Consider the following 20,935-nt stretch of genomic DNA (forward strand, 5'->3'; position numbering starts at 1 on the left):
ATTGAATCTAGAAAATAAGGGACACAAATCTATTATTTTCCTAGATATTCCAACTGAGATGAATATAGAAGATCCAAATATTGAATGAAGAAAGATTTGGCAACACACACACACACTCTCTCTCTCTCAAAGGTTCTGTGGCCTCTGACTTTTTCCCAGGTCCCCATCTTTGCCCAGACTGGAAAGTCTGCCATGTACACGTAAAGCCTGTCAGCCCGTTTCCTGGCCAGGGTCCATCTCTTCAAGCAGCCACTGCTCCGGCCTGAGGCTACTTGTTTAGTCGCTCAGTGTTGGATTATTTTGTAACCCCATGGATTGTAGCCCGCCAGGCTCCTCTGTCCATGGGATTCTCCAGGCGAGAATACTGGAGTGGGTTGCCATTTCCTTCTCCAGGGGATCTTCTTAGTACTTTCGTTTTTGGGGACAGAAGATGATGCATTCAGAAGCGAGATTCCAGCCCCAGATCCAGGCGCCAGGAGGCAAGGAGATGGAATCCGGGCCTCGGACGGTGCGGGTACATCAAGGGAGGCCCCAAGGGACCTCCTGGCGACCCGTGGCGATCACGACTGGTACGGCAGGGCGTGGCGGAGGCGGGGCAGGGGACGTGTTGGAGGGGCAGGGGACGTGTTGGAGGGGCAGGGGCGGGGCCGGGGTCAGGGCAAGGGGCGGGGCGGAGGTGTGTCCAGTCTGAAGGCAAGGGGTGGGGCCGAGGCTCGGGCTGGGGCGGGGCCAAGCTCGACTTAGCTGGCCCTGGTGGCCCGCTACTCCAGTCTGGCCGCTCGGCTTTCGTAGATTTTTCTTCGCTGGTTTCTGGGTGAAAGACCGCCATGGCGCTGCGTGCGGCCGTGTTCGACCTGGTCGGGGTCCTGACTCTGCCCTCGGTCACCAGTTTCTGGGATCGCGCCGAGGAGGAGCTGGCGCTGCCCAGGTAAGGGACCCCGCGTGGGTTGGTCCGGGCGGCTGGGGCGCCACTCCTTGGAGAAGTTGCTTTTCGAGATTCGCAGAACTGGTTTCAGATTGCTGGAAGGCGAGAGCGCTGGGTGGAAGGTTAGAACAATTATTCGGCCCTCAAATACCAGTGTGTCTAAGTAGATCCACTGTCTTTCTAAATGTTGAGTATTTAAGATTCTCTAAGGACTCCAAAATTGACTTTTATATTGCAATCTTTTCTTAAAGTCAGAGAAATTACTCCCTGAGGTGTCTGCTGCCCACTTACTTCTCTGTAATGGAATGGGCTGGGGCTTTCGTTGTCGCTCAGCTGGTAAAGAATCCGTCCGCAATGAGGGAGACCCGGGTTCAATCCCTGGGTTGGGAAGATCCCCCGGAGAAGGGAACGGCTACCCCCTCAGCATTCTGGCCTAGAGAATTCCTTGGACTGTATAGTCCATGGGGTCGCAAAGACTCGGACACGACTGAGCGACCTTCACTTCACTTAAGAGAGCTGCGCTGAAGGTTTTTAGAGAAAAAAGTCCTGTGCCTTGCACAGTGTCAACAGCAAAGCAGAAACAGCCCCCAAACATAACTACTGGGAAATGGTCAACTAGGAAGCATAACCAGTAACCGGAATGTTCAGGATGAGATTTCAGTGACATCAGAAAATATCTGTTATAAGTGCAGAAAAAAAACCCCACCAGAATGTACAACTATTTATACAGCAGGGAAACTATGGAAAAAGTATTTCAACTATGGAAAAACAGCTACATGCTGAAGATGCCTGAAAGAAATTTTCCGAAATATCCCTGTGGTTGCACCAGTTTACATTTCCAGTCAATAGTACAGGCAGGCTTCTCATTCTCCCCATCCTTGCCAGCACATGTTATTGCTTGTCTTTTGATAATAGCCATTCTAACAGATGTGCGGTGATATCTCACTGTAGTTTTGATTGCCTTTCCTTGCAGTTCTTTTAACCATGGTATTGTTTCACTTTTTTTAGCCTGTAAGTTGTATTATTATTTTTTTTTAAGACATAAAAAGAGAGTAAGGTATGTGATATGTTTACACCTGTGACCTCATCAGTGGGGGAGAGAACATGACTTGTCAATGTACAAATCACAAGAATACTTGTCAGTATACCAGTGCATATACTTGAGAGTGTATCTGTGAGTATACAGGTCACAGGTAGTCAAGTTTACAAATGGACAAAATTTCAGAGTCCAGAGTGCTAACCATTACACGATGGAACCCACAAATGTACAGAATTTCAAACAGCACTGGACTTTGAGTCCGACCCAGGTTAACATCTCAGTTCTAACACTTAGCATTGGGCCACCTTGCTTAACCTGACTTGTTAACTCAACTGAGACCTCAGTCTTAAAATAAGAAAATACCGCCCCTCAATTTTCTGTATGGGTTAGATTAGATGACACGTAAGATAGGTGGGCCACTGTGTTCCTGATCCATTTTTTATTATTCAGGTCTCATGCACAGAAAGACCAATGTACTGGGATATTCTGTTCATCCACTGTGGCACCGACTCACACACCATCTCTGTGACCATGGCGAGGATTGTTCCCAGTAGTCACAAAACAGTACAGCAAAGCTAGCTGACCCCGGAAGTCAGAGTCCATGCTTTTGATCTTATTAGCCTGTGGACAGAAAACAGAAGTGCCTGTTCCCTTTTTCTTGTTCCTCTCCACATCCTGGACAACATCATAGCTGATACATAAATCACTTAGGCAAAACCCAGGGTTTTGTTTTTATTTATTTCATAATCTTTTGGCAGCAAAATCTGACCTGGCTTCGTTTGGTGGCAAGTCTGATCTGAACAAACATGAGATTATTTATCACCATTATCTATCCTACTACTGTAAATAATCACATGTGCACATGCATGTGTTCTCAGTTGTGTCTGACCCTTTTGTGACCCCGTGGACTGTAGCCCATCAGGCTCTTCTGTCCATGCGATTCTCCAGGCGAGAATACTGCAGTGGGTTGCCATATCCTCCTCCAGGGGATCTTCCCGATCCAGGGATTAAACCAGCTTATCCTGCTTCTTCTTCATTGGCAGGTGGATTCTTTACCACTTGAGCCACCAAGGAAACCCCAAATAGTCACACCTTTCACTATAAATATATTCATGAGTTTAATTACACAGGCTGCCACAGGTCCTCCTGGAGATGTTACTTAATATATGGTATATCCCCCATTTTACCTTTACAGTCTGAAAAATGCAGACACATTTATGAATAAATTGGTAGGTAGGTAGGTTGGTAGACAGGTAGGTTTAAAACAAACAGTAGAATTCTAGTACATGTATTGTTCTATGTTTTAACTTTTTATTTATTTTAACCATTTTATTTCATTCAACAGTTGGATGTCTTTTTGTTTGCATAGACCTACTTTTCTCTTTTTAACCACTCCATAGTATTCCACAATATGGAAGTTCCGTAATTTATTTAACCATTTTCCCCTGTTGGTGGACATTTATTTGTTAGTGGTCACTATTACAAATAATGTCACTGTCATATTTCCATAGGGTAGTTTTCTAAAAATGGAGTTGCCAAATAAAAGCAAGTAGTATTTACGTGTAAAATATTGACTGATTCTGCCAAGCTATTCTCCAAAATATGCTGTGCCTGCCCTGACTATGCCGGAGTAGGCCAGCCCAGATCCTCCCTATGGTGGAGATGACTCTCCTGAACTTTTGCCAGACGTAGAGGGAAAAACATTATCTTGTGTCAGTCTGCATTTTCCTCTCTGCTATTCATTTTTATTGGTCATCTATATTTTTTTCCCTTGGTGTTTACCTTTTTATACCATTTGCCCATTTTTGTATTTGATTGTCACTTTCTTCTTGATTTCTAGGAACTTTTGATTTCTACCATGATGTTTTATGTTTTTTACTTGTCATCTCTTCTGCTATTTCTTTCTTTAGAAATATTTATTTATTTGGTTGTGGGGTGGCATGTGGGATCTAGTTCCCTGACCAGGGATTGAACCCAGGCCCCTGGCAGTGAAAGCGTAGAGTCCTAACCACTGGACCACCAGGGAGTTCCTGAAATTGATTTTTTAAAAAACTTTTAAGGCTATCTTTTGTATAATTTCAGTGGTATTTTAGACGGAGAGAGAAACAGATAAGTGCCCAGAGTGGTGCCTTGGTACAATCCCCTCTTTCAATAGCATCAAGGCTGCAAAGAACAGAGTGCTTGATTTGAGAGTCTTAAGAACTGCAATTCAGGAGAAACAAATTTGGGTAAAACCGAGAGTGTTTTGGGGAAGAGAAAGAGTCAAGGGCTTAAGATTTGAGAGTCTTAAGAACTGCAATTCAGGAGAAACAAATTTGGGTAAAACCGAGAGTGTTTTGGGGAAGAGAAAGAGTCAAGGGCTTATTAAGGCAAAAGCCACGAGGCTGTGCTCTGATTCAAGAAAGGAAATAGTTGCCCTTTGGGGAGGGAGTCTAGTACGTATCCTGAGTTTCTGGCAGGTATTCTGACGTCTTCTAGGATTGTACATAGGACAGTACATGGTCTCACCCAGATTGAGACGTATAAAGTCATGTGTCCTCAGCAGCCTCTTGGCTCCATTCTAAACCACTCACTTGTTCATTACTGTTACTGCTCAGTCGCTCAGTCATGTCTGACTCTTTGCGACCCCATGGACTGCAGCATGCCAGGCTTCCCTGTCCTTCACTATCTCCTGGAGTTTGCTCAAATTCATGTTCATTGATTTGGTGATGGTATCCAACCATCTCAATCTTGGTTTCCCCCTTCTCCTCCTACTCTCAGTCTTTCCTAGCATCAGGGTCTCTTTTGGTTTTCCTTTCACACTATTTTCATCAGTGCATAACATCGTGTGCCTTGTAACTCTATTGCACAAAGGTTTGTGCCCTTTGTCAATATAAAAGTGTTCAGTAGGTATACAGTTTTTCTAAAGCAGTTGTATCAAATCCTGCTCCTACCAGAAATATAAGAGAGTTTTAGTTTCTCCATATTGTCATTAGTACTTGATGTCAATCTGTTTAAATTTAGCAGATCTGGTGGGTTTATGGTGTTTTCTCATGGTTTTTTTTTTAATTTTTTTTGTTTTTTTGTTTTTAAATGTTTACAATGTTGTGTCGGTTTCTGCCATACAACAACTCAACTCAGATCAGACATAGTTGTACTTGTATGCTCTCCCTCTTGAGCCTCCCTCCCTCCCCCCCATCCCACAGAGTGAAATAAGTCAGAAAGATGCAAACAAATGCATATTTATGCCTAAATATGGAATCTAGAAAAATGGTACTGATGAACCTATTTGCAGGGAAGGAATGGCAACACAGATGTAGCGAATGGACTTGTAGACCTGGAGGAAGAGGGAGAGAGTGGGACAAACAGAGAAAGTGGCATCAACGTATATACACTATTGTATGTAAAATGGATAGTTAGTGGGAAGTTGCTATATCACACGGGGAGCCCGGCCTGGTGCTCTGTCACCGTGGCTTTAATTCGTGTTTCTCTGATGAATATGATATTGAGCTTCTTATTAGGTGCTTACTGGCCATATGATAATTCTCTTGAATGAGACAGTTGTTTGTTGCAATTTCTTTTAAAACATTTCTTTCCGCTTCTCAGGATTTTTATTTTGATCTATCTTTAAGTTGACTGGAAGTCTTTCTTATATTTTTTTTTCTTCCAGGAAAGGCATGATGGCAAACTACTATATTAGTTTTCCCTGCCTGAACCTGATTTGTGTGGGTCTCAGCTTACCAATAACCAATGTTCTGTTTGGGCCATTCCTTGAGGTTCTTATTGTGATTACAAGACACCCTTCAGCAGTAGCCATTGGGGAACTTCGGAAAAAATAAAGATTTATTACTTATGAAACCCAGAAATTGCACAGCACACCTGGGGCCACATAGTGAGGATATGAAGAGAATGAGAGCCTGGGCCTGGGTTCCGTTTTTATTGGGGTTCAGTATGGGGGCCATGGTTTCATGGGCTCACTCTTTATTGGTGAATTTAAAACAAGAGCAGGAATTTAAAACATGGAAATAGAACAAATAGCCCATTTGATCAGTTATGAATATCAACCAAGATCTCTAAAACCTTGGACATAAAATAAGTTGTCTGGGGATAGACTTGGGGGGCATTCTTTCTTGGCATCTTTTTATCTCAATGTCTAGTGCGTATTACTCTACCATTTTCTCACATTTAAAGCTGCAAGCATAGAAAGCTGTTGTCAGTCTGAATTGTTCTTCTTTGTGGATAGTCTAATTTTTTTTACCCAAAATGTTGTCTGTTAGACTTTCTTATCCCAAGAATTGAAACATTTCCCCACCCTCTATCTGCTGTGGTTATTTTTTCATTAATTTTGACTGGTGAACACTTTTTTTGGTTGAACACCTTTGATTTCAGAACTCAGATTTTTCTTTAGCCTGGAAACATCTTCTCCCATTTTTTCTTTGACTGTTGCTTTCTGATCTTTCCTTCTATGATTCTTCTTGTTTACTGAAGGAATTTGGCCTCCATAGGCCTTATCTTTTTGTACATTAATTCTTTTTTTAATCTTTTTTTTTAACTGAAGTATAATTACAATGTTGTGTTAGCTTCTACTGTACAATATAATGAGTCAGCTCTGTGTATAAATATATCCCCGCCCTCCTGGACCTGCTTCCTCACCCCCCACCTCTCTAGATCATCACAGAGCACCAAGTTGACCTCCCTGCTTGCACATTAATTTTAATTGCTTCATCATTTTACTCTTTGTCCTTGGACATTTTGTTGGGTCTTTTGATTCACTAGTTTCATTTCCGTGATAGCCATTTCACTGTTCCCTGCTTTTATTAAGCAACCTTAAAGTTTGAAAGTCATGCTTTCCAGTGCCAACAACTTATCTCCAGTTGCTTCTCTGAGACGCCAATAAAAAATATTGCCTCCTTTTGTTTTAGAGAGTTATCAACCTCTCCTTCTTGTGCAGCTACATTCTTCCTTCAATTCCTCTTCTTTTACCTACCTCCAATTTCAGGCAGCAAAATCAATTTTTCCTGTGCTTTTCCATCTCACTCATCCAGGGTGTAATAGTTATTTGTTTATATGTTGCCTCACTTGTTCCTCTAGGAGCTCCCTAAGAATATATCCATATTTTTTCATTTTTCTATCATGTCTATCTATCTATCACAGCACCAGACACAATGCCTTGACGCCATAGGTCCTCAATGAAAGATTGTTGAGTTGAACTCTGTGTTGCTTCTTAAAAGTGGATGGCAGCTGAGAAGGGCATGAGTGATCTTTTTGAGGTGATGTGCCATGTTGTACTTAGTCAATCAGTCATGTCCGATCTTTGCGACCCCATGAACTGTAGCCCACCTCTGTCCATGGGGATTCTCCAGGCAAGAATACTGGAGTGGGTTGCCATGCCCTCCTCCAAGGGATCTTCCCAACCCAGGGATCGAACCCAGGTCTTCCCCATTGCAGGCGTATTCTTTACCATCTGAGCCACCAGGGAAGATAGAAATGTTCTAAAACTATAACACAGTGAGGTTTGTGCACCACTACAAAAATTACTACAAGTCATTGACTCGTATGCTGAAGATTTGTGAGTTTGATGACATGTAAGTATAATTTAATAAAGTCATATCTGAAAAAAGACAACCAATGGCAAAGATGTGCCAAAGCCATTGTTGATGTTGGAAAATTGAGCAAGGCTATAAATAGTAGGGTTTTTTTTTTTTTATGTTATGTCTTAATGTCAATCATTGTTACCTGCAAGAGGATTAGTTGGGTTAAAGGTTGTTGACTTATCAGATATGAAACTCCCAGATATCTGTCCTCTTAACACAGAATGTTAAATATTAATACTTTCAACTGGGTTGCCAACTCCATTCCATTCTAAGTTTTTGCCTAGAGCACTATACTAAGAAGGCCTATAAATCAATGTCCGAACGCAGTGGTATAGGATGTGACAGGTTAGAAAAATCGGCCAGGAATTTGAGGGAACAGAGTTGTATGTGCCATCTGCTACCTGTCTGATGTCACCTAGCCAGCCATGGGAGGTGAGAAATTATCAAGAAAGTGGAATGGAAGCTTTTGTTTTGTAATGTAGGAAAGTAAGAGGGTAATGACCTGGTCTCTCTCTGTCTGCCTCTCCTCTGGGCCACATACACAGGATGAACATGAACCAATGTATTAATCAGCTAGGGTTACCGTAAAGAAGGACTGCAAACTGGGTGTTTTCAACAGCAATTCCAGAAGCTAGAAGTCCACCATCAAGGTGTCTGTCCCCTACCTGCTGCTGTGATGAAGTCATTTAAACGTTCCTGATGTTTCTTTGTGTCTTGCAGAGGCTTTCTGAGTAAAGCTTTCCTGAAAGGAGGCCCGGATGGTTCCAGCACCCGTGTGATGAGGGGAGAGATCACGTTTTCCCAGGTGCAGTGACATCTCATAGACCCCCTTGAGGAGATGTTCTGTGCCTGCCCACCCATCTTCCCCCACTGACCATAAGCTCCGTGAGGGCAGGGCCACGTCGTCTGCCTCATTCATTTACCTCTTATAACACTTAACTCACAAGACTGGTGTGGAGACATTTCAGGCTGGTTTACTGTCTCTTTGAGCCAAGCAGAGGGGCATGCCCCAGTGACTAGGAAATTCCCCAAGCCCTTGAAAATGTGTGCCAGGGAATTACAGCAGCCAGAGTAGCTCTTTTTCCCTCTTAAGCTGTAGTTAAAGACACATCACGTGAAATTTACCGCCTTGATCATTTTTAACTATACAATGCAGTAATGTTACGTACATTCACCTTAGGTAACCAAATCCACCATCCATCTCCAGAACTGTTTTTAAATTTTTTTTTAAGTTGATATGTTGTATTTTCTTTCTTTCTTTCTTTCTTTCTTTTTCTGTCACATGCAATGTGGGATCTTAGTTCCCCCACCAGGGATTGACCCTACACTCCGTGCTTTAGAAACTCAGAGTCTTATCCATTGGACCACCAAGAAAGTCCCAGAATTCTTTTTATCTTCAAAAACTGAAACTCTATACCCATTAGACAACAACTTCCCACCCCACCTTACCCCTAGCCCCTGGCAACCACTATTGCATTTTCTATGTATTTGGCTACCCTAGGACACAACTGAGCAACTTCACTTTCACTTTTCACTTTCACGCATTGCAGAAGGAAATGGCAACCCACTCCAGTGTTCTTGCCTGGAGAATCCCAGGGATGGGGGAGCCTGGTGGGCTGCCTGGTGGGTCGCACAGAGTCGGACATGACTGAAGTGACTTAGCAGCAGCAGCAGCAGATACTTTACATGGGCTTCCCTGGTGACTCAGACGGTAAAGAATCTGCCTGCCTATGCAGGAGACCCGGATTCCATCCCTGGGTCGGGAAGATCCCCTGAAGGAGGAAATGGCAACCCACTCCAGTATTCTTACCTGGAGAATCCCACGCATAGAGAGAGGTGCCTTGTAGGCTACAGTCCCCGGGGTCACAAAGAATAGGGCACAAATGAAGTAACTAACACTAATGCAATATTTGTCCTCTTGTGACCGCTTATTTCACTTTGCATGAAGTCTTCAAGTTTCATCCATACTGTAGCATGTGTCACCATTTCCTTCTTTCTAAGGGTGAATAGTATTCCACTGTATGGATAGACCACACTCTGTTTACCCATTCATCTTTCAAAGCATGTTTGGGTTGCTTTCTCCTTTTAGTTATCATGAACAGTGCTGCTATGAACACAAGTGTACAAATATCTGTTCAAAACCTTGCTTTCAGTTTTCCTGGGTATATATCCAGAAGTGGGATAGTAGATCATAGGGCAGTTTCACTTTTTAGCTTTCTGAGGAACCACCATATGATTTTCCATAGTGGCTGCACCATTTTACATTTCTCCACAACACACCCAAGGTTACCAGTATTTCCATATCCTTGCCAACTTATTATTTTCGTGTTTTTTTTTTAATGATAGTCATCCTTAGAGTAGTTGTTTTCAGGCCAAGCCACTGGGTCAGAGGCAGTTTTGCTAATTAATAACTATGTGATGGGCCGACTTTGGAGTCTAGGGATGGGATGTGGGTCACGGCTCCCACTTACAGACATGTGAGCATACCAAGTCACAGAAGCTCTCAAAGTCGGTCTTGCCATCTATAAAATGAGACGAATAACACTGTCCATCTCCTAGGTTGTAATGAAGATTGGAAAGTGCTTAGCACAGTGCTTGTCATGTAATAAGTGCTTAAGAAATAGTAGTTATTATTATCACTACAACCTTGACTTTTTAATTTGCAGTATGTGCATGCTCAGTCGCTCTGGTCGTGTCCAACTCTTTTGTGACCCCATGGGCTGTAGCCCACCAGGCTCCTCTGTCCATGGGATTTCCCAGGGAAGAGTACTGGAGTGGGTTGCCATTTCTTCCTCCAGGGTAGTCTTTCCCATCCCAGGGATCAAACTCGAGTCTCCTGCTTGTGCTGCCATTAAAAAAAATGCCACAGACTAGGTGACTTAAACAGCAAAAGTTCGTTTTCTCAGAGGTCTAGAGGTAGAAGCCCGGGATCGGGGTGGCAGCAGGGCTGGTTTCTCCTGAGGCCTCTCTCATCCGCTTGCAGACGGCCCCCCTTTTCCTGTCCAGACTCTTCGGTCCCTCTGTGTGCATCTGAGTCCTGATCTCCTGTTCTTTAAAGGACACCCGTCAGATTGGATTAGGGCCCCTGGTGACCTCATTTTACCTTAGGGAAGTGAGTGAGTGAAAGTCACTCAGTCGTGTCTGACTTTTGGCAACCCCATGCACTGTAGCCCACCAGGCTACTCTGTTCGTGGGATTCTCCAGGCAAGAATATTGGAGTGGGTTGCCATTCCCTTCTTCAGGGGATCTTCCCAACCCTGGGATCAAACCCAGGTCTCCTGCATTGCAAGCCGATTCTTTACCATCTGAGCTACCTTAATGATTCTTTAAAGACTCTCTCTCCAACAACAGTCACATTCCAAGGTCCTGGGGTTTAGGACTTCAACATGAATTTGGGGGAAACAAAAGTAGGCTCGTAATAGGGATGGATGTCTGAGTAGTTTCCAATTGGGAGCTCTTGGGAATATCACTGTTAGAACACTTTGGCTCATGTCTTTTGACATGTGTAGACAATTTCCATTGGGTATATGTACAGGACCCTAATGCTGAGAAAAGACCCTGATGCTGGGCAAGATTGATGGCAGAAGGAGAAGGGGGCGGCAGAGGCTGAGATGGTTGGATGGCATCACCAACTCAATGGACATGAGTTTGAGCAAACTCTGGGAGATAGTGAAGGGCAGGGAAGCCCAGTGTGCCGCAGTCTGTGGGGCTGCAAAGAGTCGGACACAACTGAGTGACGAACAACAGTGTATCCAGGAACAGATCTGGTGGATCACAGGCAATGTGTGTGTTCAGATTAAGTACGTGCTGCCCAAATCTTTCCCAAGTGGTTGTACCGACTGACAGTCCCTCATCAATTCACTTTTGCAGTGGGTGCCATTCATGGAAGAAGACTGTAGGAAATGCTCCGAGGACTCTGGAATCTGCCTCCCAGAGAATTTCTCTATAAAGGAAATCTTTGAGAAGGTGCTTTCAGCAAGAAAGATCAACTACCCCATGCTTCAAGCAGCTGTCACTCTCAAAAAGAAGGGTAAGGCTCCAATACTGGCCATTCTCCAACCTAACTGCAACAGAACCGTTGGGAAGGTCAGGTCGTAGTATGTTGAAATGTGGTTTGAGATCAGGAATCTTCTGGGCCTAGATGGAGAGCTGTTCTTCAAACACAGCTTCAAAGTAAGTTTTAGGGAATGGCCAAAATCAGCACTATCAGAATAGCTGTAAGAAAGAATTTTGTTTAATTAGCAATTTATGCCTCATGAACAAAATTCTCCCCCTACCATGGTACCAGTAATGACCTGAATGACCCAACCTCTTGTCACAGTGATTAGAAAACAAAGCCTTTTTATTTTATCTTGTTTTGGTTATGCCATACAACACAGAGGATCTAAGTTCCCCAACCAGAAATCAAACCCACACCCCCTGCAGTGGAAGCACATGGTCTCAACCACTGGACCACCAAGGAAGTCCCGAAAACAGAACCTTTTAAGCAACCATGATTTTCTCAGCCTCTTCATGTCACAGTGGTTGAGCTATATGAGCTGGCTGACATGGGTTCAAGTGGTGTCAAACAGTCTAGAACATGAGATCATGTCCATTCTATAGGCATTTACTTATTTATTTATCACAGAAATTTTAATTGTTAATTACAAAGATGATTTAAAATATGGCAAAATGCTTTAGACAGGAGGTTAAATAATAAAAGCAGAATGGTAAAACTGTCAGAACACTAAGATTACACTTATGTAAAAATGCAGTTGGGTATAAAGAAGGAAAGGGCTTCCCACGTGGCACTAGTGGTAAAGAACCCACCCGCCAATGCAGGAGACTTGGGTTTGATCACTGGGTCAGGATGATTCCCTGGAGGGAGAGCATGGCAACCCAGTCCGGTATTCTGAATCCCATGGACAGAGGAGCCTGGAGGGCTACAGTCCATAGGGCGGGAAAGAGTCAGACACAACTGAACACACACACACAAACACACACACTAACAAAGTTTGCAATAACATGGACTGGGAGGAGGGTGGAGGGTTGGAGTGGCAGTCAGAAGGTGGGATTCTAGGCCTTGCTTGGCTCTACCTGTGCTGTGTGGCTCTGGGCAGCTTAGAATTTGTCTGAGCTTTCATTTTCCTGTTGGTAAAGGTGGGATGCTAAGGCCTGCCCTGCCTGCCCCAGAGGTGTAAGGATCCAAGGGGCTGATGAAAGTTAAAACACTTTGATCAGATGAGCTGACAAATGTCACAACTTCTTGCTCTGCAATTGCAAGGAATGAAGGGTTGTATCGTCTCCATCCAAAAGCCCTTGGTGCACACCATTAGCTGGCTCTCATGTCTGCATCAGAAAGGGCTGATGGGTAAAGATGGTGCTTTTCCAACTTGTCAGTTGAGAAGCCGGGCCTCAGGAGATTGATGTGAGTGAGCAGAACCCTGCTTGGCCCCGTCTTTGGGCCCCCTCAGTGGGACACCCGGAGCTTCTCAGAGCAAAGTTCTGTAGCTGGCCGATTCACTGGCGCCTTCTTGCTTAGGATTTACAACCTGTATCCTCACCAACACCTGGTTGGATGACAGTGCTGAGCGAGGCCGCCTGGCCCAGATGTTGTGTGAGCTCAAGCCACACTTTGATTTCCTGATTGAGTCGTGCCAGATTGGAATGGTCAAGCCCGACCCTCAGATCTACAAGTTTGTGCTGGACACCTTGAAGACCAGCCCCGGTGAGGTACGTGGACACTGCCTTTCAATGGAAAAGAATGTTCTAGAGTGATTGCAATCAAGAAAAATTGAGGGACCTTCCCTGGGGGGTCCAGTGGTTAAGAATCTGCCTTCCAGTGCAGGGGACACAGGCTCAGTCCCTGGCTGGGGAACTTATCTCCCACATGCTGTGGGGTAACTAGGCCCGAACACCCCAATGGAGAGATCCAGGGTGCCATAGCTAAGACTTGATGCAGCCAAATAAACAAATTTTAAAAAAAATTTTAAAGAAGTGTGAACAGGTGGGGGACACCTGCGATTTGGCAGAGTGGTCCAATGTCTGGTGGCAGGGGCGACTTCTCCCAGGCCAGGACTTCTAAAGGGTTTTCACCTGCCCCTTCAGCCTGGGAAGTTCTACCAGAGATGGGCCTCGGGTTGACCTCTGTGCTTTTTGCAGGACCTTGGTTAAAACAAGCATTATTGTCCAGACCATTCAGAATGGTGGTGAAGAACCCACCTGCCAACACAATGAGACTTCAGAGATGCAGGTTCAATCCCTGGGTCGGGAAGATAGCCTGGAGAGCTTGGTTAAAACAGTCATTATTGTCCAAAGCTGCCAGACCAGCTGCCTGCATTTTCCTATAAAGAAACATAGACTTTCCCAAGACCACAGGCTAGTCAGTCACCCAACCAAAGACTGTGCAGGAAGGGGATCCAATACTGCAGGAGTCTCCTTATAGGCACCCCCACTCCCCTGAATCCAGCCTTCATGCCGTCTCTAGATTATCTGGTCTAAAATGTTGCTTTTGTTGTGTTTCACTACTCTATTCTCCACAGAGGTGGTTGGACCGAGAGAAAATTCCTGTCTGACGCTGTCTCGTCGGCCCCTTTCACCCATAAGCTGATCATTGTGACACACAGACTCTCTCGCTGTGGCGTGTGAGCTCAGTAGTTGCAGAGTCAGGCTTAGTTGCTCTGTAGCATGTAGGATCTTAGTTCCCTGACCAGGGATCTAACCAGTGTCCCCTGCATCGCCAGGCAGATTCTTAACCACTGGACCACCAGGGAAGTGCCAAAGGATCTTTTTTTTTTTTAATTTAGACCTGATCTATTCAGAATTTATATAGGGAATAAGTGAAGGAAGGAATAACTTTTCTTCCCCCAAAACAGTTGAAATAATTAATCTTTTAAGTAATCCTTTTCCTTACCAACTTGGCATGACACTTTTATTAGAAACTAAATTCTCATTTGTGTATGAGTCTATTCCTAGACTCTTCTATTTCGTTAATATGTTTATTTCTTTTCTAGAACAAAACTTTTTCTTTTTACCTTTTGTAGCTTCATATTTTATGAAACCTTTTTTTATCTGATCTTATTATAGGTCTATTCCAGACATTTTTTGGAGGGGGTCTATTCATACATGTTGATTTTCCTAGATGAATTTTAAGTTTCATCTGTAAGTTTATATGCTTCTTTCATCTTACAGTTTCAGATTCAGGGAACATATGTATCTAACTGTGTGTTTATATGTATGCTTACATAATTAAATTAATTACAAAATTAATTTTAAGAGTGAACAGTTACATGGAGAGAAAAATAACTCAATATTTTATCAATCTGATCACGAGATTACTAATCCTTTTTTTTTTTCTTTTAAGATTTTTTTATATGGACCATTTTTAAAGTCTTTATTGAATTTGTTACAACATTGCTTTTGTTTTACATTTTGGTGTTTTGGCTGAGATGCTTGTGGGACCTTAGCTCCCTGACCAGGGATAGAACCCACACCCCCTGCATTGGAAGGCAAAGTCTTAACCACTGGACTGTCAGGGAAGTCCTGAGATTACTAATTCTTAACCTCAGCCACTGTCCACATTGTAGCATATTTCAGGCTAGTGGTCCTCATGCTTGAGTTTTGCTTTAATCAAACTGACAGTACCATTCATGCCCTTTGCATTCAGGTGGTTTTCTTAGATAACTTTGAAACTAATCTGAAGCCAGCCCGTGAGATGGGGACGGTCACCATTCTCGTCCACGACACTGACACGGCCCTGAAGGAGCTGGAGAAAGTAACCGGGGTGCAGGTAACTTTTCTCTCTGTGCTGAGTCGGATTTCCTCACTTGCCTGTGTTTAGCCACGCTCAACAAAACACGCGGGGTTCCAGATGAGGGCCTGCTGGGTGGGAGACTGTTACCCTTCCTGTAACCAGCATGATGTCTGTGACAAACTTCCTATTTCCTTCTCTGCAGTCAGCGAACAGGGAAAGGATGCTCGGAGAGCAAGAATCTATACTGGTCAGAGGCAGGGGACCAAGACTAGAGCAAGGCCCTCAGAGTCACGCATTCAGAGTAAATACGAGAATGTCACTGCCGGGTCCTCCCTGAAGTGGTCGGGAGCCCTGTTCTCTGATCTGCCTGGTGATGCTGCTGGCTCTCAGGCATAGTGGTTTAGTTCCACCTGGGTCACACCCTCTTGGCAGTCAGAGGGAAAGCTCCAAAGTAAACCTGTTCCTCTCTCAGGAGGCAGGGAGGCCCACCAAGATGCTGCTGGGGACTGCTAGGGGTTAGCCTGCTCTGCCAGAGGGGAGGCATCTTTTGTTCTTTTAAAAATATATTTATTTATTTGGCTGCATCAAGTCTTAGTTGCCGCACACTTTCTTTCTGACACTTGTTACCACCAAATGTGTGGAGGTTTTCCCCACACCAAGCAGTTCTCTGCCACCGGAGTTGGATGGCCTACAATGTAACTTAGTCCTGACACCATCTATCTGGAGAGGGTATCAGAGCTCCCAGGTTAAGGCTCAGTCTGACAAGACTGACCCCTGACTTCATTTGCCAACCCCACATTCAGGTTGTCACCTGTGCTCCCAACCGATTGGCTATAAATTGGGGGGTCTCAGGACCCCACCCCCCGAATCTATTAACTTGTTACAGTGGCTCACGGAACTCAGGGAAGCACTTTTGTCTACCAGTTTATAAAGTGTTATTCAGGCTTTCCTGGTGGCTCAGTCAGGAAAGAATCTGCCTGCAATGCAGGAGGCCCAGGTTCGATCCCTGGGTGGGGAAGGTCCCCTGGAGAACCCTAACCCTAACCAGTTTATAAAAGAATTTAACAAAGGACACAGATGAACAGCCAGATGAAGGGAGTCACAGGGCAAGCTCTGGGAGGGCCCCGCGCACAGGGGCCTCTGTCTCCCTGGGGTTGTGGCGTGTTACCCTTTCGGCGTGGATCTCACCAGCCTAGAAGCTCTCTGAACTCCATGCTCCTGGAGTTGGGTGGATGTTCATGGAGACTTCCTCATGTAGGCGCGATCAATTATTAACTCCACTTCCAGCCCTTCCTCCCTCCCTCCCCTTCCAGACGTTGTGGGGGAGGGGGAGGGGGCTGAAAATCCCAAGCTTCTAATCCTGGCTTTGTCTTTCTGGTTACCAGCCCCGACCCAGGAACCCACCCAGAGTCACCTCATTAGAGCAAAAGGTGCTCTGAGCACTCTTCAGTTCAGTTCAGTTCAGTAGCTCAGTCATGTCCTACTCTTTGCAACCCCATGGACCACAGCATGCCAACCCTCCCTGTCCATCACCAACTCCTGGAGCCTACCCAAACTCATGTCCATTGAGTCGGTGATACCATGCAAACATCTCATCCTCTGTCATCCCCTTCTTCTCCTGCCTTCAATCTTTCCCAGCATCCAGGTCTTTTCCAGTGAGTCAGTTCTTTGCATCAGGTTGCCAAAATATTGGCATTTCAGCTTCAAGATCAGTCCTTCCAATGAACATTCAGGACTGATTTCCTTTAGGATGGATTGGTTGGATCTCCTTGCAGTCCAAGGGACTCTCAAGAGTCCTCCAACACCACAGTTCAAAAGCATCAATTCTTCAGTGCTCAGCTTTCTTTATAGTCCAACTCTCACATCCATACATGACCACTGGAAAACCATAGCCTTGACTAGACAGAACTTTGTTGGCAAAGTAATGTCTCTGCCTTTTAATATGCTGTCTAGGTTGGTCATAACTTTCCTTCCAAGGAGTAAGCGTCTTTTAATTTCATGGCTGCAATTACCATCTGCAGTGATTTTGGATCCCAAGAAAATAAAGTCTGCCACTGTTTCCACTGTTTTCCCATCTATTTGCCAGGAAGTGACAGGACTGGATGCCATGATCTTAGTTTTCTGAATGTTGAACTTTAAGCCAACTTTTTCATCTCCTCTTTCACGTTCATCAAGAGGTTCTTTAGTTCTTCTTCACTTTCTGCCATTAGGGTGGTGTCATCTGCATATCTGAGGTTATTGATTTCTCCCGGCAATCTTGATTCCAGCTTGTGCTTCCTCCAGCCCAGTGTTTCTCATGATGTACTCTGCATATAAGTTAAATAAGCAGGGTGACAATATATACCCTTGACGTACTCCTTTTCCTATTTGGAACCAGTCTGTTGTTACTTGTCTAGTTCTAGCTGTTGCTTCCTGACCTGCATACAGATCTCTTAAGAGGCAGGTCAGGTGGTCTGGTATTCCCATTTCTTTGAGAATTTTCCAGTTTATTGTGATCTACATAGTCAAAGGCTTTGGCATAGTCAATAAAGCAGAAATAGATGTTTTTCTGGAACTCTCTTGCTTTTTCAATGAGCACTCTTACTATTTAAGAATTTACAAGGGCTTCAGGATCTCTGTGCCAGGCACCAGGGGCAGAGACCGAGATATATTAATACATTTTTAAATCTCTTACACAGTCATTGTAGATCTTCAATAATAGCAGTGCCTCCTTCACACAGAACATGTGGTGAAAACAAAGCCAGACCACAGTGGTGCTGTGAGGGGTCTTTGGAGGGGAGTTAAGAGTGGCTCAGTAGTAAAGAACCCACCTGCCAATGCAGGAGACTCAGGTTCCAGCCCTGGGTCAGGAAGATCCCCTGGAGAAGGAAATGGCAACCCACTCTAGTTTCCTTGCCTGGAGAATCCCATGGACTCAGAGGAGCCTGGTGGGCTACAGTCCATAGGACTGCGGAGTCGGACACAACTGAAGCAGCTTACTATAGCACACACAGCACAATGACCTCACATTAGAGCATCTCTCCCAAGCTTGGTTTGTCTTTACGCAAGCCCAGAAGCCTTGTGCAGCAGAGAAGGAAGCACCAAACCTGGAATTAGAGTGGCCACTTGCTGGTCCCACTTACGAGATTTATCCCTTCATCACATCTGAGCCACACACACCGGCCTTGTACAATAGGGAAAGTAAGCTATGTCCCACTTGTCCTCCAAAGGGGCATGGGGAAGGTGTAAGGGAAAATGCTAATCACTCCTTTTTAAACAGGGAAGTGCCTCTTATCTGTCAGAAAGGCTATAAGAATCAGTCATGAATGGGCTTTATAAGCTGGACAAAAACATGGGAGAACCATGTGTTTGTAGGAACCTTTCCCACTCATGGAATCAGGGAGACACCCCCTAGTGTGTGACCTGGGAAGTTGGGGACACATTAGAAAAAGGACTCCAGGGTACACTGGCCCTGGGGGCTGTCTTGACTCCCTCATCACTGTCAGAGGCACCCAGCTGCCCGTCCCTGCCACCACACCCTGGGTCCTTTCTGAACACTGCATAGGTGGAGACCCACCAGTCTCACCTTCTACAGATTCCCAGGCAGACTCTTCCATGTTTAAAAGGAGGTGAATTTCACAGTCTACTCCCTCCATTATTCGCATGTGGATTTTCACAGGTCTGGTGGTCAGACCACACTCTTCTTCTTTTATTTTTCTTGCATTTTTAAAATCTTTTCCATGAGCTTCCCTGGTGGCTTAGCGGTAAAGAATCCTCTTGCAATCCTGGTGATGCAGGTTCGAGTCTTGGTCTGGGAGGATCCCCTGGAAAAGGAAATGGCAACCCACTCCAGTATCCTTGCCTGGGAAATCCCATGGACAGAGGAGCCTAGCGGGTTACAGTCCGTGGGATCTCAAAAGAGTCAGACATGACTTAGCGACTACGCAACAGCACTGAATATAGTTCCCTGTGCCATATAGTAGGGCCTTGTTGTTTAATCTGTCTTATATAAAATAGTTTGCATCTACTAATCCCAAACTCCAATCCATCCCTCTCTTCCCCCCAGCCCCCACCACTGGCAACCACAAGTCTATTCTTTTTGTCTGAGTCTGTTTCTCTTTCACAGACAGGTTCATTTGTGCATATTTTAGAGTCTGCCTGTAAGTGACAGGATGGTATTTGTCTTTGTCTGAGTTGCTTCTCTCAGTTTGATCACCTCTAGTTGCACGGGCCATACTCTTTTGTCTGCTACCCATTGGCCAGAACTCGGTTACCAGACTCCGCTGACCCGAGGGGAAATGGAGGGAGTGAAGCCTGGCTGTGACCCTGGGGGAGATGGGGCCAGTAGGTCAGTCACCTGGTCGGCTCAGGAGGCCATGGCACAAGCTGGGGCTGTCTTGTGATACTTTGTGAGCTCAGAGGTCTTCTTGTGGACAGAAGCAGAGCCGTCTCCCTTACTGTGCGTCTCTTACTTTCAGCTTCTCCAAACTGCAGCCCCCCTGCCCATCTCATGTGATCCAAGCACCGTGACCCACGGATACGTGCCCATAAAGGTGAGTCCGTGCGCTCTCGCCGTCAGCCGAGTCCTCTCCAGCCAGCCCATGTAAGACGACTCAAGAGACGCTTGTGAAATCTCCCAGGGAGCTGCACACCCACCATTTATAGGGAAAAGGCCTTTCCCACAAGCATCCAGCTTCCCTGGCAGCTCAGTGATACAGACTCCACCTGCCAATACAGGAGATGTGGATTCGATCCCTGGATCAGGAAGATCCCCTGGAGGAGGAAATGGCAACACACTCCAGTATTCTTGCCTGGGAAATCCCAAGGACAGAGGAGCCTGGTGGGCTATATAGTCCATCGGGTCGAAAAAGACTGGACATGACTTAGCAACTAAACAACAACACAACAAAAGCATTATTCCTCAAAACTCGACAACAGATGTGGGCCAGTGTGGTCAGATTCCCACCAAACAGCAGGCCACGTGGGGGCCTTGCTCGGCCTGCACAGTCTGTGTGTCTGGCACTTAATTTCATTATTTCATCTGGCGGGTGTGATTGGGGCCTTCCTTTGTGTCAGGCATGAGCCAGATATGAAAGGTGCAGGGAGGCACCAGACTGGTCCTGGGGAACCTGCAGGGGAAAGAAAAAGGGAGACAGCCAGTTTTAAGCCCAGGGATCAGGGCTGCGGCAAGACCAAGGCCATGTGCAGAGGGGCCCTGACTTCCGACCCAGTCGGCATACAGGGCAGGGCTTTGGGACATCTACTCAGGTTCATTTCGGGATCTTTCTTCATTTGGCACTGTGACCATTTAACTAAGAAAGCATGTGTAGCTATGGGTTAGCTGACACAAAAACAAAACCCAACAGTTTCTTTGGAGCCAGAAAGAACCAGTTAGAATCCTGCTTTGGCACTTACTAAGTCTGCAAATATGGGTACATTTCTTAATGTCCTGAACCTCAGTATACACAGCTATGTGATGTGATGGTGATAATACCTGGTCTCGGAGTTCTTGTAAGGATTAACTGAAATATCCTGTGTTGATCATGGGGTGTAGTGCCTCATGCTCCACAAACAAGAGAGATGAGGACAAAGAGAGCAGGTGTCCTGAGCTGTGCAGATCTGGGACCTGGGGCGGGGGCTGGGGGTCTGATGCCCTGGAGGAGAGCCACAGGGATATTCAGGGAGCA

The 20,935-nt window shown here is 45.2% G+C and overlaps 1 protein-coding gene across 1 annotated transcript in view; it reads left to right on the forward strand.

Annotated features, from left to right (window-relative positions):
• The first annotated feature begins 714 nt into the window (after positions 1–714).
• EPHX2 (epoxide hydrolase 2) overlaps positions 715–20,935 on the forward strand; it is a 54,451-nt gene continuing 34,230 nt past the window's right edge. The window contains exons 1-6 of the mRNA XM_043453463.1: positions 715–928; positions 8,258–8,342; positions 11,408–11,567; positions 13,059–13,249; positions 15,183–15,305; positions 19,727–19,801. Coding sequence (XP_043309398.1) covers positions 828–928; positions 8,258–8,342; positions 11,408–11,567; positions 13,059–13,249; positions 15,183–15,305; positions 19,727–19,801 — 735 coding nt within the window. The 5' untranslated portion in view covers positions 715–827. The remainder of the gene's footprint in view (positions 929–8,257; positions 8,343–11,407; positions 11,568–13,058; positions 13,250–15,182; positions 15,306–19,726; positions 19,802–20,935) is intronic.

This window comes from Cervus canadensis, chromosome 30 (genome assembly GCF_019320065.1).
Source record: "Cervus canadensis isolate Bull #8, Minnesota chromosome 30, ASM1932006v1, whole genome shotgun sequence".
In the NCBI taxonomy this organism is placed as follows: Eukaryota; Metazoa; Chordata; class Mammalia; order Artiodactyla; family Cervidae; genus Cervus; species Cervus canadensis.